The sequence below is a fragment of the Pteronotus mesoamericanus genome, unplaced genomic scaffold (assembly GCF_021234165.1).
Source record: "Pteronotus mesoamericanus isolate MK-2021 breed Mesoamerican mustached bat unplaced genomic scaffold, CSHL_Meso_final scaffold_54, whole genome shotgun sequence".
NCBI lineage: Eukaryota > Metazoa > Chordata > Mammalia > Chiroptera > Mormoopidae > Pteronotus > Pteronotus mesoamericanus.
Genome location: NW_026555321.1, coordinates 66,356,951 through 66,380,815, shown reverse-complemented (window position 1 = coordinate 66,380,815; position 23,865 = coordinate 66,356,951). Strand labels below are relative to the sequence as shown.

At 42.8% G+C, this 23,865-nt stretch overlaps 1 protein-coding gene across 2 annotated transcripts in view; it reads right to left on the bottom strand.

The window, feature by feature from the left end:
- Positions 1–5,313: 5,313 nt before the first annotated feature.
- PAG1 (phosphoprotein membrane anchor with glycosphingolipid microdomains 1) overlaps positions 5,314–23,865 on the bottom strand; it is a 129,910-nt gene continuing 111,358 nt past the window's right edge. Inside the window, exons 3-8 of one of the 2 annotated variants that reach the window (XM_054595694.1) lie at positions 23,102–23,318; positions 21,435–21,486; positions 19,190–19,286; positions 16,082–16,677; positions 13,979–14,032; positions 5,314–8,597 (exon numbers count right to left, since the gene is read on the bottom strand). In XM_054595694.1, the coding sequence (XP_054451669.1) occupies positions 8,241–8,597; positions 13,979–14,032; positions 16,082–16,677; positions 19,190–19,286; positions 21,435–21,486; positions 23,102–23,226 (1,281 nt within the window). In that variant the 5' untranslated portion in view covers positions 23,227–23,318 and the 3' untranslated portion in view covers positions 5,314–8,240. Of the gene's footprint in view, positions 8,598–12,824; positions 13,039–13,978; positions 14,033–16,081; positions 16,678–19,189; positions 19,287–21,434; positions 21,487–23,101; positions 23,319–23,865 lie in introns of those variants that run through there. The other variant, XM_054595695.1, reaches the window with a different exon arrangement.

Sequence of the window (23,865 nt, the reverse complement as noted above, 5' to 3'; positions counted from 1 at the left end):
AACCAAGATAGCCATTTGCCTGGAAGTCCCAAGACAACTGTGTCCTTCTCTTCCTGTGTGGACACAGGGGCACAGAGAAGCCCAGCAGCTTCCTCAAAGTCCTTATGGAGCTGGGACTCTAACTCAGTGCCTTTCCTGCAGAGTTTGGGAGTCCAGCTACCACATCCTCTGGTGTGGCCATTGGCCACATCTTCTTAACTTTCATGGTGGTGAGTTGGTGGCTAAAATCCCCAAACCCTGGCTATGCAGTAAGGACATATAAATGAGTCATTATTTTTTAATTAAATTTATTTATTTATTTATTTTTTATCCTCACCTTGAGTACATGGTTACTGATTTTAGAGAGAGGGGAGGGGAGGGAGAGAGAGGGAAACATCGATTGGTTGCCTCTTGTATGCGCCCCAACTTGGGGGGGGGGTGAACCTGCAACCTAAGCATGTGCCCTGACTGGAATCGAACCTGTGACCTTTGTGGGATGATGCTGCAACAAACTTGAGTCACACTGGCCAGGGCTAAGTGAGTCCCTCTTGATCTTCCCAAATACCAAATGAATTTTAACAAGCTTTTATATAAAACTGACCTTTATTGCAATTAAAAAAGAACAAAGACAATTTGATAAGTGCCTTTAATTACAATGTACCTGCTATTTACATGTAATTATACTTTATACATAGCTTGAATAAGGTTCATTACATGTAAACGATAAGATATTAGAAGTTTAATTCCAGCGTTTGGGGAACATTCAGAATAAAAATACCATGGGCAGAAACACAGGAAAAAAAAACATAACCATTTCAGTCCTTCTGTACCATTAATGGGTAAATGATCAAGACCTGGCCCCAGAAGAGAGCTGTAAATATGAATCAAATTGAAACTTACTCTTAACATGACTAACAGTATTGCTATAGTTTAAGCCCTATACATAATTGGATCATTAAAAACAATACAACATCAATATATATAGCACCTTCCTTCCAGAGTTCAAAGCATTGGTATTTCTCTATATTATCTCATTTGTCCCCATAACATCCCTATGAGGTAGGCAATGGTTCATATCATTATCTCCAATTTGTATATGGAGAAACTGAGGCACAGAGAAGTTAAATCATTTGTTCAGCGTCACATTGTAAAGTGCTGGAACAGTGACCATAGAGACATGAGCTTGTCTCCAAAACCAATGCTTCTTTTTAAATTATCCCCTCTGAGAATTTAATTCAATACCTCAATCCACATTTCCAAGGAATAAAAAATGTGCATCTTTTTCTCCCATAAAAATTGTTGAACTATTATAGGCAAGAAATACATACTCTGGTGTAGATATTAGACTGATGCTACACTGTTCTAGAGTTTGTAGAAGTGTTTTGTTGGGTTTGTTTTTTCCATTATGAGAAGTTTCTTTTCTTAGTTAAAACAAAGTCAGAAGTCTTTAAATGAAACATCTGAAAGGATGCATCTAGTGACCTACAAATTATAGTTTTACTAACCATATTATGCTATCTACAAACCACCTGATTCCTGAATTTGTAAAGAAGAAAATATCTAAACAATAATTTAAGTCTTTGAGATAGCCTTGCTCATTTATATCTACTTATAACTTGCTCCTTGAGAGATTCAGAGTGGTGGACAGGGATTTGGGATAATACATTTTCCAGACACATAAACAGTCAAGGGCAGGAAGCCTTGTCCATGTCACTTAGTTCAAATTTTACTTCTGGTCCCTGCTGCCCTCCTCCTAAAATCAAATATATAGTTGGTACTCAGATAAAAAAATTGAAAAAACAGTGTCAAAGTCTGAGGCATATAGGACCCTTTTGAATGCTTGTGGGTGTGAACATAAAATTCAGCTTTCCTGACTCTTTCCCCTGGCTTCTACCTACACACAATCACTGTGCAGCTGCCTCCCAGGACAGCAGGAGGCAACGCCCACAGGAACCAGCTTTCTAGTACCGCTCCAGGAAACACCAGGGAAGCTCGTGTTCAAACACAAATGTAAAAAAGAAGGCAAGCTTGTGGGATGGATCACGAACACCATGTCAGGTTCATTTATGAGTTTTACATTAAAAATGCATAAAAACTTGTCAAGGGAATGTTCACGTCCTTTACAGGCAGACCCAGGCCTTGGTGTCAGTCTCCGGGCCTGGGGACGGTAACTGCTGTCTATCACAGGAGCCTCTCCTACCTCATTGGGAGCCTAAAGTTAAAAAAAATTCTCTTTAAGCTTAAGAAAGGAAAGGGAAAGAGTTTGTTTAAACTCATGGTTTCCAACTTGTTGAGTTTAAAAAAACAAACAAAAGGAAACAAAAACAGACTTTAGGACAAGACAGGTCTGGAGTGCAGACCCCAGGGGCAAAGGCTGGTCTCTCTTATTACCTTAATTGTCCTATTAAGGATGACAAACTGGTATATTGGGTGGACTTTTAAAAATTAAATGCATAAAGAGAATGAGCTGCTATCTGTTCTGTTAATTTGGAAAAAAATTACAGTCCAGAATATCCACTCAAATAATAACTATGAGGTTAAGCTTAGTTAGAGTGAACTTAAAATCAAAACTAAACAAAACTATCAAAACTAATAATGGTGGATCCTTAGGTGTCCAGAAAGGGAGACCTGCAGCCACCATTCACCCAGGCTCATCCTTAAAGGGGGCTTGGTTTCTCACTCTAACCATCAGTTTGCCTAGCAATGGCTAGGTTATTCAGTGTCTGGTAACTGCAGTTAGATGCTTGAACACTCTCATTTCCTTGGGACATGGGAGAGTAGCTAAAACTGGTTATAACTAATACAACTCACAAGAAGAATTTCACAGCAGGGGTGGGGGGCAACAGCTAATTTGCTAAAACATGTTTTATAAATGATTACTTCTGACAAGAAATGTTTTTTTCCCCTTTAAAATAATCAGCATCCTACTTTAAAGAAAACTACTGGTCCACTGAAGACCAATCTTCATTGGAGCTTCAGGAGACACAGGGCTGTCTTGGTGCATTGTGGGGACAGTGAGCTTACTAGTTACAGCATGGTCATGTGAGAATTTTTCTGCATTTGTTGAGTTTCGGTTCTTAACACAATTTTTTAAAAGCTATTTTCCATGACCCCTTAGTAACAACCATTCTCATGAAAGAAGTGGGCAGTTGTGTACCTGGTTGAGCAAAGCTCATGACAAAGGACAACTGGCACCTGCTTTCCTGGGTTCACCTGTGGCTTTACCTGGGTTGCCTGCCATGTAGGAGAATGAGGTGGGTGGAGCTGTCTGCTCACTTGGCGGGTGGGATGGCTCTATGCCAAGAGGCAGGACTCTGAATGGTATTGGAGAAGCTAGACAAAATAGGATGTCCTGGAAATAGCAGACTAGGAGGGACTGGGGTGGGGAAGAGGCCCCAGAGGTTGCACTGGGCAAAGTGACAGAAGGTATTCTGGGCAGGAGGATCCTAAGTGAGACTGGGAGAAATGGCACCTTCCTGCCCACAGTCTTTAGACTGCTCCTTAAATGGACTAAAGTAGGGAGGACAAAATTATAAGCTGTGGAAGCCAATATGAGATATTTTTGGACTAAAACTAAGGTTTAAAAATTCCCAATACAACTTCTCACTCTTTTGTGAGTTGAGAAATTTGACCATGGCAGGAACTTTTTGACACATGAGTCATAATTTCACTCAGTGTCATGGATTATTTTTGAGTAAGAGGAGTATTTTGAAACAGTGGACATCTAGCAGATAATAAGTCACTTTTTGAGGGAACTATTTTTATGAGGAAAAAAATGCATGAACAATGAAATGTAAATTCCTATTTGTTTAGCTATATTTCAAACTTCCCCTGAACATATGAGTCATAGTAATATAGCACAATTATTTAAAAGGTAACAACATTAAAATATTTACTGTTGTCACTTTAACAAACAGAAGTCTGAACAATAACAATTACTGGCCTTTTTTAACCCATTACACAAGGTGATCTGAGACACCCAGATCCCAGTACATTTTTAAAAATACTCAGCATATAAGTGGTGAGCAAAGAAAAATAATCTAAATGCATTGAGATAAATGGTTACCGAACTGAATGCCTAAAAATGTTGCCTTTTTAACAAAATTACATTTCTCATTTCATTTGGTATGAAGATGAATCTGACCTACCACTTCTTTATTAAATAAAAGAAGAACCTGGGAAAACAATGAAATACTTTTTAAATATTAGAGACTGGATGTAAACATAGACTTAAAACAAGCAGTAGTGGGAAAAAAGCACTTATGAACGTTTGTTCTCTTCTGGACCATGATTTCATTTAATTTACTTTGGTAATTCCAGATGAAGACTCTAATTTATCATGGTTTCTGAACTGATCTCTCTAAGTCAAACACTTCCTAAGTGTGTACAACCTGTCTAATGCCACTGTCAAAAACAATGTATCAAAGGAAAGGTATAATACAGAGCAAGAAAATACTGCCACAAGACCAGGAATCTCAATTTCATTGCAAATAAAGCCATAGTTGCTATTATAGACACGTTTCTATTTTCACTTCAGTCACTTATTAACAGCAAACATTACACTTTAACTTCACCCAATTATACAGCACAATGAGCCTGTCAAGATTTCCTTTAAATATCCATCAGTACCTACTGGGTTTCCAGCAGCCAAAGTGAAGCTGGCCAGGAACCAGAAATCAACACTTTCAGGGGAATGGCATCACTAGATCCCACCAAGTCCCATTTACAAGGACCACTGAACACTCATTGACTTGTTCACAAAGTCCTCATGCGGTCTTGCACTGAAGCTCTGCGATTACAGCTCGGTCATCATCTCAGAACAGTTACTTCATGCATCAGACCCCAGCACTGCCTATGGATATTATGGTTGCTGAAGAGAGTGCAAGAAAATGGCCCCACATGAGAATGAGCGCTGCTTCCGCTACCTGGTGGGGTCACCTTGCTGTGGTCCTATCCTGGCTCACGTGGCTCGTGTCGCTTTTGGCCAGATCACGTCTCCAACACCCGAGACACCTGTTTACATCTCCTCTTGTGAGGCTGAATTTATAGTGAGGCACATGGATAATAAAACTATTTAAAATACCACTGCTCCTCAGCTAGAAGAATTATGGAAATGATTTAAAATATGAATTTATTCATTAGAAAAACTAAATGAGGGCAACTTAAGAAGGTTTTCTGATAATTACCAAATAAAAATTATTGGAGAATTGTTTCTGTTTTGTTTTTATTATGATAGTCTTCATGCTAGTAAAATAAATATTCAAAATACTTAATAGAATAATAGGATATGTCCTAATTAAGCACCAGAACACACACATATATATGTATATTGTATATCTATGTGTATATGTGTGTGCATGTGTGTGTATATATACATATACATACACATGTGTGTGTGTGTGTGTGTGTGTGTGTATAGTTTTGTTATTGGTTAAAGTGAGTAAATGCTCTAATTAGAAAAATGAAGATACAATATGAGAAACAAAGACAGTGACATGCCAAGGTTAAGTGTTATTTCCTGATGTTGCCTACCTACTGTTAATTAGCTCTCAATTTGAATTAATGCTTGAATTTTGAGGGTAAATAAATCAGTAATTTGCCTTTTTCCCAAAAAGGAGAGCTTCAAAAGCTTTCCTAGAACTAATGATGTAATTTAGTGCAGGGCAGGAATGAAAATTACTCTACAAAAATTACTTTTTTTCAAATTTAAAATTTCCTCAAACATTTCACATGAAACAGATTATACTTTCCTGCTGACTATATTTGGAAAATAGTAAAAGCAGCAGAAAAAATTCTCCTAAGCTTTAAAAATATTTGAACAAAGACCAAGATCCTTCTTTTAGGCAAGGTAAGTTTATAATTCTGATTTATAAGATAAAAAAAATATTTCCTAAAGCTTATTTTTATCCTTTTGTATAATTTCACTAACCTAAGTTATTATAATGGAATGTATAATACAGATGTTGGATGTCAAAACTGATTTTTAAAAATTTTCTGGCTATACTGCACAACCTGCATTTCAACACTTCTGAGGGGAAACTCTGATAATGGGATTTCAAGAGGACATTATTATTTATAAAGAGCTTCTGTCTTTAGATGGCTTTACACTTTAGAGAGGATACTCACTTCCCTAGCAATAAATAAGACATCATGAAATACAATAAAGTTTTGAGCAGTCAAGGTGCTCATGAAGGACATGATGCTGCAGGCATAGTGCTAGGAGGACCCAGGACAGGGCTAACACCACACACTGAAAGAACACCATGACACAGAGGCAGCTGGGTCAAACTCATTAATACTAAGCAGCGAAAAGCACCAGGCAAAACAGTGCTTACGTAGGATGTAAATTCTGAGGGCAAGGGTCTTGCACCATCCAGATAACTCCCTAATCTAAGGGAATTCTGCCATTATCTTCTAATCAATGGTGACTGTGCTCATGTGCATGGAGTCCTGAAGTGAGCGACCAGGCTGATTGAAAAATGACAACTAGTTTGCCTGAAGAGAGCTCATTTTATGATGTCAGAAACGTATTACAGAGCAGTCACAAATCAAGCTGTGATTGCGAGGAACGGACAACACCTTGCTGAGTGTAAGTGAGCTGGTCCCTACACTTTTCAAATGCTTCCCCCTCCCAATTGCATTCTTTGTCATAATGAGTGACAATAGCAAGATGATGCAATCTGAAAAGTCACAGGTGTCCCAGCAGTGTAGAATAATTGCTCGTCTCTCTGTTTTCCCTGTAACAGTGCAGGACAGCTCCCTTGCTGTAGCCCATACTGCATAATGACCAGGTTCCTTTTAAAATGAAAAGTGAATAACCTTCCCAAAGTTGGCCTTATAAAATCTAAAGAGATGATTAAATTCAAACCAGGCTCATATTCACTCTGAGTTACTACAAACACTGATTTTTGTAAAATGAAGGGGAAAAAAAATTCCAATACACGATTTGCATTTGCAAGTACTGGACTACAGAATTCATCATTGTTTTCTTCAAAATGTAACCAAACCTTAAGAGTTTTACCTTTATGAATAATTCACAGTCACCCTTAGTTATATTTTGTTCTTTCCATTTTTACCACTTCAAATTTTTCAATATTTCCCATCACAAACCAGTGAAAACTACCATTTATGATTATTCCACTGATTTCTCTGGGAGCTAGATGATTTTGATCAAGAGCTCCAAGTACCGTCTGACAAGTCTGAGTCTTTAAAAACCTTCAATGTTTTAAACACTTGCTTAGAAAAATGATAATGAATACTTGTAACTACCTAGTTTATGTGCTTTGTGGTGTCTTTTCAAAATGAAAGTATAAATCATTGTACATAAAATCAAAGTAGTTAATATACATTTTTTCTGGTGCTTTCTAGAAATTAGGCATTAAACATAAAACATCTTATAAATTTATATAACAAAAATAGATGTTTATATTTTAATCTAAGCTAGATTACCATAGGGCAGCACTTAACTTATGGAACTCATGCTGCTGGTGTGGCCTCACAGATCATCAGAAACACAGTCTAATCCACAGCCCGTCAGAGGCGGCCATCATGGGCTGCCCAGACGTGATGTCTGCGTCCCAACATGGACATTAAGGCTCTCTGTTTCGGAGGAGTGGGCCCTGGGCTAAAACAAGTACAGAAGTACCACAGCGTTCACCACAAATACTTCAAAGGTTCTGAAGTTTCAAATACTGGGAGGAAAATTGTTTTGACTAGAAAAATAAAATAAAGCATCTAAAAATGACTTCAAGTCCTTTGGAAGAAGCTGCTGATGTGGAGTGTCTGTATCAGAAGGCATGAAGACTCAAGACCCTTGAGGGGGGATCTGCCAGTACCAGCAACCATGGTTTCTTACCATCTGAAAACACCTATATTGAAGGCAAAGGCCAAGCCCTGTGGGTGAATTTACCCAGAATGAACCAGTAGAAATGGGGAGATTTCAAGGGGAAAAATAGCAGACAGCAACAAAAGAAGGAAGGAAGGAAACCTGGCTCTTCGGAATGGCAGTATTTAGCTGGGTGGAGTCGTGGTGCCTCCACTGATAGCCAGGATCTGTCCTGAGGACATGGGGACATGAGGACATGTGCTTGGGTGTGGCAGTGCCCGGCAGCCAGGTGTGCACCTTCCTGTTCATGAACTGTCCGGACAGCTTCACTGTCCTCAGTCACCAAAGTAGAGTGTAAAGTAGAAGGGATGCTGCTCCTTGTCTTCTTGTCCCTGACCAGCTGGTCCTAGGCTGTCAGGGACTGTCTTCTGAGCTTCTAGAGCCTGGTGACATCTCTGCATTGCTGCAAGTCCCCAATGCTCTCGTAGTCATTCTCCTTTGGGAAGGGGCCATGGCGACCACTGGTCTCCAGGGTGGCCTTTTCATCCTCTCTGCTCAGAGTCTGGATTGCCTCGTAGTCAGGCTCGGGCTCCTCCTGGGGTCTCCCGGCCGGTGGGAGTGTGCTGATGCTGTTGGGTGTTTTCTCAAAGTCTTTAACAGTTGCATAGAGATCATTACAGGAAGACAGGGGCCTTTGAGCAGCTCCTAAGCTGGACTCTGATACTTTAAGTGACTGTCCTGATTTATTCCCATGTTGTCCAGGTTTATTTACAGATGAATACATGGCCGAGATCTAGAAAACAAAAGTTGAATCAAATAAAAAAGCTTCAAGCTTGATCTCCCCTCCCACCTTTCAGTGATAAGCTAGATACTTAGCACTTCAGTGTATGTGTGTCCCTTTAAGGATTTTGTCCTGATTCCCCCACCCCTGGTTTCATTGAGATATGATTAACATACAACATAGGTAAGCTTAAGGTATACAACATTACGATTTGATACACATCTATACTGTCAAATAATTACCACAATAAGGTTAGTTAACACCTCCATTACCATGTTATCATTTTTGGTGTGTGGTGATAACATTTAAGCTGTAGTCTCAACAATTTTGAGTATATAATATAGTACAGGATCATTAACTCTAGCCCCATGCCGGACATTAGCTCCAAAAACTTGTTCATCTTACAGTAGGAAGTTTGTACCCTTTGACCAACATCTCCCCATCTCTCTCCCACCCCCCAGCCCCTGGCCACCACCAGCTTACCCTCTGTTTCTACAAGATCAGCTTTTTATTAGATTCCACATATGTTTGAGTGCATAAGTATCTGTCTTTCCCTGTATGGCTAATTTCACTTGGCATAATGCTCTCAGGGGTACAACAGACAGGACTTCCTCCTTTTAATGGCTAAATAATATTCCATCGTGTATGTACTATGAGGTCTGTTCAGATAAAGTCCAGCCACTGTTAATATAATGAGAATGGTTTGCATGACTTCGATGTAACCTGGCAGCCAAGGAGAGTGGACTAGAATGCATAGGTGTGAACAATGATGACTTCACGGTACTGGTCAGTGAGGGTGGTAGATGCTCTTTAAGTAAGTGTGTGTACTGTGTGGCCATCACATTCAAAATGACTGAGTAAGTAGAGCAACGAATCTGTATCAAATTTTGTGGTAGGCTTGACCATTCCTCTGTGGAAACTATTCGGATGATTAAGAAGGCTTTTGGGGACAATGCAATGAGTGCAGTGCAAATAAAAGTGCAGCACAAATGCTTCAAAGATGGCCTCTGTTGAAAGTGACCCACATTCTGGAAGGCCCAGAACAAACAGAACACCTGAGAATGTTGAACGTGTACAGGCTGCAATCAACAAAGATGAGAGACTGACAGTGCAAGAACTAGAAACTGACCTGGGGATTCCAAAAACTGTAAGTACTATGTCCAAGGTTTTGATGCAGGATCTTGGCATGAAACGTGGCAAAATTCATTTTGTGGCTTCTGTTACCAGAGCAGAAGGACCATCATGCTGCAGTTACTAATGACTTGATTCAAATCGTTACCAATGAACCAGATTTCCTCAATAAGATCATAATTGGAGATGAATAGTGAGTCAACGGCAATGGTCCGGAAACGAAGGCCCAGTTGTCCCAATGGAAGTCACCTGTTTCTCCATGCCCGAAGAAGGTGCAGCAAAGTTGCAGCAAGATCAAGACCATGTTAATTGTGTTTTTTTGATTGGGAAGGTACTGTTCATCATGAGTACGCCCCTGCAGGCCAAACAATTAATAAAGAGTACTACCTCAATGTTCTTGGTTGGCTGAGAGATGCAATATGATGAAAACAGCCGCAGCTATGGGCAACTGGTGACTGGCAGCTTCATCATGACAGTGAGCCCACTCATGTGTCACATCTCGTGCACAGATTTTGTGTGAAACATCAGATCACCCAGGTGACTCAGCCCCCCTATGGCCCAGATTTGGCGCCCTGAGACTTCTGGTTTTTCACAAAACTAAAATCACCTTTGAATGGGAAGAGATTTCAGACCATCAATGAAATTCAGGAAAACACAATGGGGCAGCTGATGATGAGTCCAACAAAGGATTTTGCAGAGTGTTTTGAACAGTGGAAGAGATGCTGGGAGAATTGTGCGAGGTCCAAGGTGCCTACTTTGAAGGGGACTGACGCGTCATTGTCCTATGTACAATGTTTCTTGAATCTTACATCTTCTTCAATAAATATTTGTTTTCCATAATATGTATGTATTTTGCACACATGTAAAATCACATTTTCCTTATCCACTCATCTGTCGACAGACACTGAGGTTGCTTCCAAATATTGGCTGTAGTGAATAATGCTGCAATGCACATGGGGCTGCAGGCTGAGAAAGTGATTTTATTACCCTCAGATAAATGCCCAAATTGGGTTCTTTATTGTCTGCACTAATCCTGTAGTACATTACTAGAGAGCTATTTTGTAGATTATCTTCAACTTTGTAAGTAGACCAGTCCTGTCAGCATAATTCCATGAAAACCTGGTTTTCTCTCGTTGGCTGAGGGTATGAGAGTGGGCAGGCGGGCAGCTCCGGGCCACCAGGACCAGACCGCAGCATCGTGTTTCATTTTATTTCTGTATTAGAAGGGTATTTCACCTGACAAGGGGCTCTATTGCTTTATTAAAAAAAGGCAGAAAATATGTACTAGATGAGTGATTTTCAAACTGTGGGCTTTGAACCAGGAGCAGCAGGATCTGGAAATTTATGAGAAAGGCAAATTCTGATCCCAAACCACTGAGTCAGAAATCCTGGGGCAGGGGCCCAGATTCTGTTGCTCATGTGACAACCACTGAACTGGACTTTGAAGCAGAGTCCTGGATTCTGTTCGGCAGTACACATACTTTTGTAAGAGTGTGGTCTTATTATTTTTTATTTAATCACATGCTGTTGGTTAAGTAATCATTTACAACAGGACTAAGTTTCTTTAGTGGGAAAATTCATTCTTATTTACAACTCAGAAATGAAACTGGAGACAATCCATTATGGAATGCTCTTTCCTACATGAGGAGCAGGGTGTTTTCTAAGCATACCTATTCAGTGTCACTAATATGTCCTACATATTCTCTAAAATAGAAAGTGATTTAATTTTCATTGGTAATGCTAGAGCAGATGTACTGGTTACGAGATTATCTGGGGAATTATTTTATTGTTAAAAATCATGGTTTAAATAAGTAAACATAGTCTTCATTACCTGTACGTATCTTGGCCACAGTGACTGACTTATGCAAACACCCAGGAAATAAATGAACATGCCTCCTGATAGATGCTCAGCTTTGCAAGCATGGAGCAAGCTTTCCCTTTTTCCACACTGCCACATGCTGTGGATGGAGCTCCAGCTGGGCTCACCAGCTCCAGTTTCTTAAGGCCGGCCTGCTGCGTGGGAGCTGGTCATTTGCACGAGGATGGCTTACCACAGGCTGGTGGCTCACTGTTGCCAGGCCATGATGATCCAAAGGTTTAGTGACAGAAATAATCTTTGGGCAACTCTGGCCATGGTGATCTGACCATTCTGATGACTATTTGATTAACATTTTCACCTTAGAGGTTTTAATGAAAAATGACTCTCAGAATGAAGCCATAATTTCTTTAAATTTAGGAAGAATAAAAAAATTGTCTGCTTTTCATAATGAAGTGCTAACATATAGAACTTTTTTTATCAAAATATTAGTCCAAGCCAAAATGTGGACAGATTATAAAGGGGTGAACCATGGCTGACAGTGGCGAGGGGCCAGCACAGCAGATGTTCATTCTCACCCTCAGCACCACATAGGACAACAGACCCAGCTCTACTGGGATTGTAAAGGTGTGGGCTGGCCCTTCACCGCTGGTTCTGTTTTTCTCCTCAAGTTCCTTCCCCCTGGGACAAATACTCTTTCTAAAAAAAATTACAGGCTCTTCCATTAACTTGCAACTTAATATTACCTCTGGGCAGGAACTTAATGTGCAGAGGGTGTCATTGTAAATTCTCTTATAAAAATTTCTCAAGTCTCCTGATATCCATTTTGAATATCTGTCTTCTAAGACTACTGTTTCTATTTTGTATACAAGTTTCTCTTCAAGCCCTTTGAATTTTCTCTCTCTAAAATTTATTTGGCTTTGCAATTTTTCTCTTTAAAATCTTTCATTTTTATTACTCAGTCTGTAAATTGTTACGTTCTCATAAATTATTCTCTTCCTAGTTCCCATTTCTCTGCTTTTGATAATCAATCCTTTCCCATAATTCTCTTAAATTGGGGTGACAGTACTTCAAACTTGGGTCTCAGTTTCAGTCTGAACTACGTAACATTACACAAAAACAGAAATAAATGATTTTCATGTTTATTTTTCTTAAATCTTCTTCCTCAAATGAATACACTTGAATCGCAGTTATTTCAGATTAAAAATTCATCAGTATAACTAGGTCCTATTTTCAAAAGCCACAAACAAATGTAAGAGAAGAAGAAAAGTAATTTAAAGTTTTGCATGGCCTTGGTTTATTTTACATAGGATTTGTTTCCAGAACTCCTATATATTCCGTTTTCTTGTCCCCATAGTGGTGGCTCTGGCACAGTGTGGAAAACACTGGAGGACGACGAGGGAGCCATCCTGGGCCCTGGTAGGAGGGCACTGTGGGATGGAGACGGGGATGCATGAAAACCACTGTCTGGAGGTGGAACTGAAGAGGCGGGGCTACTGGCTGTATCTGTGGGTGGTGAGGAAAATGGGGTGTCAAGGATGACTCCTACGGTTGTGGCTTGTGCAACCAGGAGGCTAGATGGCAAGTCCATTCCCTGGGGAGGACCCCTGGAGGGTGGCCGAGAGCACTCATGACAAACACTTCTGCTCCTTGAACTTTCCGCGTGGAGATGCAGTGTCTGCATATTTCAGGCCCCCACTCAGAGCCCCATACAGGATGTGATGCATCTGCAAATGTACATCGCTCTTGTACATGGACAAAATTTACTGTGCTAAGGATTCTACCCAGAAGCTACTTGCAGCCAGATCAATGAAGGCACCCAGCTCTATGTTTAAGCCTAGCTTGATATAATAACATATGTAATGGTTTTTACAATATTCATACTCCACTGAAGTTTAACCAGTGATTTTTCAGACCTGGTGCTTGGGAGAACCGGCAATCCTTTCTTGCTGGCTGTACGTCAGGCCCAGCCTGGAACTGCGTGTCCTGAAGTTCCCTGCTCTTTGCCTCTGGCATCCCCTGAGGAGAAGGGCTGCCTCAGTCTTCTGGCCTAGGTCAACACCTTCCCTTCCTTATTCCAGTTTCCTGGATTTTCCAGCCCACGATGAACTTCTTCCTCACATGGAGTTTCAGAGGGCTGACTAAACTCCCATATCTAAATTCCTATCTTCTCATTCCTCTTTCCTCCTCTCCCCTCTCGATTTTTTCCTGCTCCTTTTTTCCCACCCATTCTCCTTTATGTAGCTGACCTGTCCATCCCATCTTCCAGTTACTCCATCTGAGCCATTACAGAGCCAACGTCCGAACCCTGAATGACAGACAGGGGCTTCAGAGAGCATTTTAGCTTTTTCAGATAAAGGGTCATGTGACAGTGTGTTTATTCAAAGAGAGATGCTCTGTTTTTATTATAGGAGCTTTCTGGTGCTAAAGAAGCTACAAGACTCACCTCTTCTTCTGTGAGAGTAGGGTCTTCTTCGCGGGACTTGTATGAACTAAATCTCTGTTAGAAAAACAGAACCGAGGGAAGGTGGTGTAAAGTCAATATTCAAATTTTCTTTTGTGTATGTTTTGATGCACCTGTCTATTAAAAGTTTTCAGACGACTTTTAAGAAATAAATTATTTTCTACAATAAAGTTAAGCAGAGCACCAGAGGAATAAACACATAAACATGTATTGTGTGTTGTTTTGGAATACCCAGCAGTAGTTGAGAAATTTCTTCTTTTTATATTTGAATCTATAGGAATAAATAAATCAAGTAAACTACTGTTTATTTTTTTAATTTTTTTCTTTCACATACATTTGTCTCTGCCTACCCCCCCCCACTTTCCCTTGCCCCCTCCCTCCTATAATAAATAAATCAAATAAACTACTGTTTAAATTCCTGATTGTAACTGACTGATCATCAATGAAGAACCGATGATAAAATAAATTGTGTTTCCTTATAGAGTACCTGAATTTTGTACTTTTACAGTTTGCATGAGTCATCAGGAAGATTCTTAAGTCATCTCGAAACTTTTCAGAGTAATAGAGAAATCCACTCACATTCTGAGGTCTGCTCCCGGCCCCATTTCTCAGTGATTCTTGCTCCTGGCGCACTGATTGATTCTCTCTCTAACACATCTCCTGTCTAAATTAAAGTCTTCTTGATTTCAACAAATGTGAATCCTTTCAAACCTTGACCTTTAGATCCCAGACCTCCCTGCACTGCGTCCTCCACCTATACCCTCACTGCTCGTCTCCGGGCCACTGCCTGGACCTTGTTGTACCCTAAACAATAGCCCACAGCTGCTCCACTGTCTCAACTCCTCACAACCCTTTCAGACCAACTGTCAGCCTTCACACTCACTCCTTCCAGAACCCAGTTCCCACAATCCTTCCACACTGTTGGCTCCAACTCCCTTTTTTGATGTCTGCTTCTCCTGTGTCTCTCCTTTCTGTCCTATGGAGCATAGACTCCAGAACCAGCATCATAATCCCACTGTAAGCACCCAGCTCCCTTCCTGGTCACTGGAGAACTTGGCCCTCATGGAATAAAGCTTTAACAGCTTTAGGCAGCATAAATGTCCCATTTGTTTTATTATCTTTGGTTATATGAGGGCAAAAAATCAAACTTGTGTTTTCATATTTTACTTTCACTTTCATTGTTGAAACAACAGCTGATTTTATTGATAAGTGAAAAGAGGAAATACTACAAAGAATGACTTACTTGCTGTAATCCATATAATCATAGCCAGGGGTCACCTTTTGACCATGAACTCCAGACAGTTCTAAAGGCTACTATTGACAGACTAATACTTACTTGGCCTTCCTACCAAAACCTGAGAAGCAACCTTGCTTTTTTCTGTGTAGAAAATAGAGATTAGATATTAGTGGCCTAAAGAAGACTGAGCCTTGTTAAATCCCAAGGAAACAGACAGCTGGAGATGAGAATTTCAAGCTACTGTAGCTCTTGCATTGCATCATCGGACACAGAGAAGGCTCACGAACTGTTAACACATTTGAGCTTGGTTGACTATCTAAACTTGAGACACAGGTTGTTGTTTAGAAATTGTTGCAAAATAAAATCTCTTACTTGATTTATATAAGAGCTTATGCTTAACCAGATACAACCAGTGACACCTATGAGTTGCTTTCCTTGTGTATGCTCTTTGCTTTGATGTCTGGGGTCTGGAGTGGATAGGGGTCATCTCGCCATTGGAGGTGACAGCAAAGAGAAGAGACTAAATGAGTGGCTAAGAGTCTAGTCTACTTAATTATCATTCTTCAGAAGAAAAAAAAAGCAACATGTGGCCCCAATTTGACATGATGTAAAAACTGAAAAATATTCAGGTAAGCTGCCCAGAGAGAAACATTTTATAAACATGAATGTTCAGTCTTTTACTACCTGGATGGGAAAAAGTCGAACACAGCTTATGCCAACATAGCTTTCAACATTCACTGAATTCGAACCTGTTTTCATGAATTTCCCCAAACAATGTGCCTGAAAAAAACCCAGGTTTGCTAGATTCCTACTGTGACAAGAGCACATGAAACAACATCGGAACTCACCTTGTTGGTGTCACTGGTCTCTTCTGGGGTGCTTTCTTCTCCTGCCTTTCTGTCTTCCTTCTCTCGAAGATTCTCATTCTCATCCAGAAGTTTAATGGGGACGGGCGGTGGGGCCTCCTCCTCTAGATCATGGGAAGGTTCCAGAACATTGTCTGCATTCACGCTTTGTCGACACTTTTTGTTCCTGTCCACAGAGGCATATTCAGCAAAGTCGGCTCGGCCTTCGGCAGGGAGCTCCCTCAAAGCAGGGGTCACCTTGAACTGCCCACTGGGGCCTTTGCCCGCGGGGTCAGCTGCAGCTACTTCCTTGATTTCCTTCACGGTTTCATACAAGCAGTCCTCCACCATGTTCTCCTGGGATGAGCTGTCCTTGAGCACTTCATATGGCCCTTCTGTCCCCACCCCTGGGTCCCCATCCATGCTCCTCACACTGGCCATCGTGCCCACTGTGCTGTCAGGAGGAATTCTGGGTAGTTCCCGGCTCTGGTGACACTTGGGCTTCCCTGTACTGTCCTGGGAGTCCAACAGGTCGGAAGCTGAGGTCTGGACCTCCTCATAATGTTGCATGCAGGTCACAGTGCTGTCTTCTGAGACAACTAGAGCAGAAGAATTAAGGGGACAAAGACAATTCCTGGAATAATTATTTCAGGGACTCGGATCATGTCTAACACCAATAGGCTTATCTGTGTTTGACTCTCAGCTGCAAGTTACAGGTATTCTGAGTGTTAGTCGACATTCTTATTTCAATCACATCTTTCCAACACAATATTTAATAAGCTGTTTTGGCTATAGATTTGGTTCCTGGTTGCTTTCACTACCTGATGTTCCTCCTGATGGCACCCTCACAGGCAGAGATCTTCTGTGACCAGGGCATGAGAGTGACATTCACGGGGTTGCACAGTGAAAGGCCTGGCACCCCAAAGATGGGGGTGTCTGGTGGCCACTCTCCCTGGCCCTACTGACCCCCCATTTGGAGGAAATAATTACTGGCCATCCCCTTTCAAAGGTCAGGTTGTTTGGCAGACATCACAGGAATGATGGGGCAAAAATGCGCCCTCGACCAGTGTCATAAAGAGACCTTTAAAGGTTTCCCCACTCCCCATTTCCACCTCAAATTAGAAAACCCAAATGTGAAATCCTTCACTGGCCACAGAAATGTTGTGTATGGAGCCATGCGGTCATCCCTTTACGGAAGGCTTCAGAGCCCGCTGTGGCCTGGATGTACTGGAGGTCCACCAGCCAGCAGGGTCCGGCCCTCCTGGCGCTAACCCAGAAAGGGACGTCACTAAGTGCTGTGCCTCCATTACACAGACTTGATATTTAGGTATGAAAAGTGTGAGGGTAATTAAGTATAGATGCATGTTTTAATATGTATTTATGCCTCTATACTCATGCATGTGTTCATCTTGTATGCTCTTTATCTAGCATATTCCTTGCATATGATATATGGTCTTTGTGTGTGTGTGTGTGTATGTGTGTGTGTGTTTATAACTTGCCCATTATTTTTACTGGCTAGACTGAGACTCTATGAGACTGCTGGGGCCCAGGGAGTATTTAACACGTGGGAGGCACCATGATATGTTTTTGCCTGAAAAACTAAGTGAGAGAATGAATGAATACAGTGCTCAACTCTTATTTTGAAAACAAAGCAAAACAAAACAACAAAACTGTGTCTGCCTTTGTCGGGATTAGAAATAGTATCCCAAAGGGGTATCTGAAAAAAAATGATGATGGGCTCTGGCCTTTTGAACTTACCAGCCCAGCGTTCTAAATGCTAAGTCATCACGGTGGGAGGGGGGACTTTGGCCTCCTGGGTATAGTCATTTGTGTCGTGGTGGATGGACAGCAGGCACTGGAGTGAAGACTAGAGTCAATACTGAGCGCCTAGTTTCCTTATCAGTGAGGGTGCTGACAACCTCCTAGCTTTGGTGAGTGCCTTTGTAAACCAGAACATGCCAAACAAACATAGGAGCTCCTTTTGTCTGGGGAGCAACCCGTGGGTGGGGCAGCCAGCTGGTAGGGTGGTCCTAAAGGTGTGCCTGCAATGCAGATTGTCGGGTTCAGACAAAGACCCCCAGTGCACTGACTGTGTAGTCTCAGGCAAATGGCTAGCCTCTGTGTTGGAGGCAAAATAATGGCCCCCAGAGGGTCCACATCCCAATCCCTGGAGCCTGTGTGTGACGTTAGGGGGCATGGGAGGAACTAAATACACAGGCAGAACTGTCAGCTGAGATGAGATGGCCAGATCCGCCCGGAGTACCCAGGTGGGTCAAGTTCATTTCCAGGTGGGCCGGTGTCATTATGAGACAGGGAGGCAGGACAGTGGGGGAGAGAAAGGCAGGGACAAGGAATGCTGGAGCCTCAGAGGCTGGATCAGGCTAGGAGACAGATTTCCCCAGAGCCTCCAGGAGAAACACAATCCTGCCGACACTGATTAATAATAGTTAAGTTCCTTCATTTATGTCATTCTAAAGAGCTAAGTTTGTGGTCATCTGCTGCAGTAGCCATGAGCCACTCACTGCAAACCGTGCACAATAATACTGCTTATACTTCATATTCATCACAGGGAGGGGTAACAGCAACCTGACAGTGTGGCTGTGAGGAAAAATGAGTGACCATACATCTTGGAGCAATGCCACACAGAAGCCAATCAATACACTGTAGCTTGTCAACCAAATCAAATGACTTTTGATAAAACTGGTACAATAATTGAGCTAGAACACACTTCCTAGTCTCTGAACTACACTTTCTTCTTCTTTTTTAATCCTTACCCAAGGACTTTTTTTTTTTATTACTTTAGAGAGAGAGAAAGGGAGAGAGGAAAGGAGAGAGAAAAACATTGATGTGAGAGAGAAACATCGATTGGTTGCCTCCCCGATGTGCCCTGATTGGGGATCGTATGCACCTGGATCAGGAATCGTATGCATGTGGACTGTGTGGACCAGGGATCAAACATGCAACCCAGGTATGTGCCCTGACTGGAAATTGAACCTGTAACTTTTCAGTTATGGGACAATGCTCCAACCAACTGAGCCATGCTGGCAGGGCTGAGCTACACTTTCTCTGGTGATGAGTTCTGCGTGGAAAGCCAATGTTTGCAGGACTTACTATCCCCATTGGTGAGTGCCCCATTCTGCTCACTGCTGGCAGGGACATCTGTGGCCAGACTGGTCACTGAACGGCTGGTCACTTCCTTGTCCGAAGGCTGCAAGACAGACACACTACACGAGTCAGATTGCTTGGGAGAGGGAAGTACCTTCACCTTCTTCTAAAAATTAAAACAGCAACAACAAAAACCCAAGTCCAATACTTTGGTTTAAATAAAAGGAAATTAAATAAACTTCAGTTGCTCAGTTGTGCTCAGCACATTTCAAGTGCTCTGTAGCCACAAGTAGCTGGTGGCTCCTGTGTCACCCAGATCAGGACACGTTCATCCTGATGGGAAGTTCTTCTGGCCAGGGCTGTCTTAGCATTATCAGGGCATTGTGGATCCTCCCACCTGAGTCGTCAGGGGATCAGTCCCCTCGGTCCAGGCAAGGAGGGGACCATAAGCCCCATGCTGCTCATCACAATCGACACCAGCACAGCCTCATCCTTGTCTCCCAGGTGCCGTGAAATGCTATGTCTAAAAGGTGAGCCATGCCATGCAAAATGCAGAAAGGCATCCCCTGTTGTCACCTGACAGGAAGAGACTTAAATCTATCTGTTAATGATAAATAATGTCATCAATTGCTGAGACTGTTTCATAACCAGCCAAGTCTCTGTTTCAAGGTTCACAAAACAATCAGATGCAAAAAAGCAGGTCTGCAAACTTTTCTTATTCTCACAAATTCAGGGCACTTGGAGAGAAGGATGGCCTTGGAGACTGAAGGTTTTCTGCTGGACTTGAATGTGCAGGTACTACATAGACTAATATGCCAGGTCAAGCTATAGCTATGGGTAGTCAGCAAGTCGGTAGTTCCTGTACTTCTTCAAACACTGAGCCGGTCCCATGTGGCAGCCTGAACCACCTCTCACAGGCTCTGTCCCCTACTCATTCTTAGACATTGCTGATGGGACGCACACTGGAAGCTCAGCCTCTCGGCCTCACACATCCCAGCTCTGGATGGGGAGCCACATGACAGCAGAGAGCACATGGCTCATGCTGTCATGATCCAAAACCTCATGAGAGTCAGCTGTTCTATTCAGTGAAGGGTGTCTATGAGATAGATCACTGTGTTAGGTGGCCAGGAACTTGAGAAACAGATGCTAATATCATAGAAGGGATGTCATACCTGAGCAGGTGTCAGGTGTGAGGGAGGAAGTCTCCCAGGTAGGCCCCTACGAGCCTAATAACCTATCCCAGCTGAATTACCATAGCCTGGGCTCTATCTACCATCTCTACTCTTAGATTCTAGGAGAAAACGCCCATGGGAACCAGACAACCAGAGACTGTGATGGGGGTGAGGGGTGGTGCTGAGAGCCCAGGACAGCAGCAGGTGCACCAGAGCTGGAGGGGAGGGAATCCCCAGCCGCTGGAATGATTCAGCAGGTCAAGAGCATGCACCTGAGTGGAGAGCACAAGGCAGAACCAATACACAAGGGACCAGGCCACTCAGGCTGCTTCTCACCTGGTTGACCTGACACCCTTAGGCTGGTCAGGACCCATAAGGCACTGAGGGCTCGGAAACCCAGCAAGGCCAGGTCACATCTAGAGTGTGGGGGCTCCCAGGCTCTGGTTGGCTTGATGGTCAGCTGTTATGGGGTGAATTTTATGGTTTCCAAATTCCTATGCTGAAGTCTTATGCCCTGATACCTTAGGATGTGACCTTATTTGGAAACAGGGTCATTGCAGATGAAACTTGTTAAGATGAGGTCATGCTGGAATCCCTATAAAAAAGGGGAAACTTGGACAGAGACAGCACACAGGGCAGGGAGGATGCCATGTGACCATGGAGGCACAGAGGACACCAAAGATGGCCAGCAAGCCTCTAGTAGCTGGGAGAATGGCCAGAAAAATCTGCCCTCTGAACCAACCTCGCTGACACCTTGATCTTGGATTTCCAGCCTCCAGAGCTGTGGGACAATAAATTTGATATTTAAGGCACTTAGTTTGTGGTCCCTTGTTACAATAGCCCTAGTTAATGAATACACGGGCTAGAGCTAGGAGGATGCAAAAAAGAGACATCCCTGCTGTAGGCTGGAGCTCTCACAGGATCTTCCTGGATGAGCACAACTGCACCAGTGTCAGACACCCTCCCAGCAACCTGGCTGCATGTTCTAGCCTCCAGCCTCAGCGAGTCTGCACCTGCAGGGAGGACCCAGCCCAGGCACCCTGTGAACTCAGGTGCACACACACCGCACATGGGCTCACCACGTTCATCAGGTTCTCATGGTCTCCGCTGTACTGTCTTGGCTTCTTTTCTCTGAAATGGAAAATGAGACATTACTGTGATATCAAGCGTGCCATCTAAAATCAAACATGCACGTCCTTTCCTATCCTAATGTTTATCAACATTGACATCTCTTTTAAAAACCAAGTTTAGCTGCCAAGAAAACCAAGGCCGGACAGGCATTCATCACTCTTTCACTGCCAGAGGGTCTGAAGGGCCGAGTCACAGCAGGGACCTGTCACTTCCTGCTCTTCCCTTCTTCTGGAGTAGAAATTACAGGTTCTCAACAAGCGGACAGAGGCCAAATCCTGAGTAAAAACTGATCGTATCTAGTATACTGGGAGAGTGATGCCTTTAAAAAAAAAAATCCAGACATCTTTTCACTTAACTTGGAATCTTTGCAAAGTCACACTGCAGTGGGGCACAGAAAATAATCAAACAAAATACAGATTTTGGCACATTGGGAGGGGTGCATACTCTCAGGATGAGTCATATGTACTTCCAGTCTATGGAAAAGTCCGTAGGGTAAAAACAGAATTTATTTTTACTCCAGACATTCTTAAGGAAGCCAACAGTTCTGGAGTTCGTTTCCCATAGATGCATGAGGCAATAGCACCACCTGGTGGGAGACCCAATAACTACAGAGGCAGGTCCTCATCCCTGCCCCCCTCCCACCATTGCTCCCCCCCCCCCCCCGCCCCCACCACACCCCCGCCCCACCCCTCCCCTGCCTCCCCAGGGCAACCCCACTGCCCAGGGAACAAAGGTTCTCTTTCCTCCCAGCCACACTGTCTCAGCCCTGAGGCCTGGTAGGTAGGTAGGAGGAGGCTCTTGGGTTCAGAGAGTCCAGGGTTTCCCCCCTTGACAGAGAAATTAGGGTAGCCATATCAAGGCTCTTAAGTAACACTTGAGTCTCTTCTAAGGTTACTGGAAGGGGACTGGGGGTCTGCAGAGGCTCCCAGCAGCAGCCAACCAATCAGGAGTCGCACATACTGTGACAGTGTCTGGACACCTTGAAAATCACTCCTGGTTAGAAAGAACCTTGCTTCTCTTTGAGCAATGATCTCTTTTCTGAGGGTACATTTTATATGAGTGAGACATAAAGGAAGATGGGGGTGCAGAAAGAGGGAGAATTATAAGAAAGACAAGATGATTATTTCATAAACAGCATATATCTCTTATAGGAAAACTAGTCTGTTTCTTTAGAAACTGCAGCAGCCCTAGATTACAAATTTGTAATAAAATGGTCCCTCCAAAGCCAGGTAACAGCAGACACTCTCAGGAATTCTCAAGTAGTAGCAAAAAGCATATCTTCAATCCTTATCACACTTGGTTTTCTAAATGCGCACAGAAAAAGACAATGGAAACTTTGACCAGTGCTCAAAAGAGCAGCAGGGATGTCATTCTGGGAAGATTCATCCATAGGGCTCTTCCCGTTACTTCCTGGCAAAGTCATATAATATAGATTTCACCCAACAAAACAATGCCAGGATCCTCAGCAGCAGAGAAGTCAGTTAACCTGAACACAGGAATTTCTGTGGCCCCCTGTCTGTGCAGTGGGATCCGCTTACAACAGGCTTTTCTGCAGAGTCCACTGAGGGCGGGACCATGTCACTTTAACATTCCAGCAGATACACATGGCTCTCACCTGTTACAGCTGGAGCACAGGAAGATGAGGAAGGTGATGAGGAAGAAAGTGGTGGCAGCTGCCAAACTTCCCAAAAGGACAAGCTGCATGTGCTCACTGCCGAGCAGGCTCCCAGAAGGTCCCATGGTGGGAAAAGGAGGTGTCACTGGGTTGGTAAGTAGCTCAGTCCTTCAGAGCTGGTGTCACTGGGTGAGGGCTGCGTCCGTCCGTGGTCTGCCTGCAGAGAGACCAATCTGTTTGAAACGATGTCACAGGTGATAACAAGCCAGCATCCTGTTGGGAGGATGACTTTGCAGAGCAAGGGAGGCGAGTGCTCTGGATTCAACTGGACCTTTGTCCCCTCACTGTCGAGGACTTTTTGTCTCCTCACATCAAAAGATAAACTAGGTATGTACAAATGCTGCACAGTGTGTGAGGTGATGAGTGTTTGATCATTCTGGAATGTTTGGGGATAAATTTCTTATTGCTTTCAAATAAGGTAGGACTCCAGGTGCTCCACAGCAAACAAATAAATGTGTACCTGGATTCTTTTTTCCCAGGCAGTATAGAGCATTTATTAAATTTGCATCTCCCCAACTTGTCTCCCTAGCTCCCCAAACCCACTTATCTTCCATAAGGTTTAAGGTCAGTGCTATTAAAGAAAGAGAATGTCTTTACATTCACCTCGTTAATGGTTGTCTATTCCGGGTATATGACTATTTACTTTCAGGGCCTGCTTTCATAACGCTTCTATGAACATTCAGTAAGTACATTTTCAGGTGAAT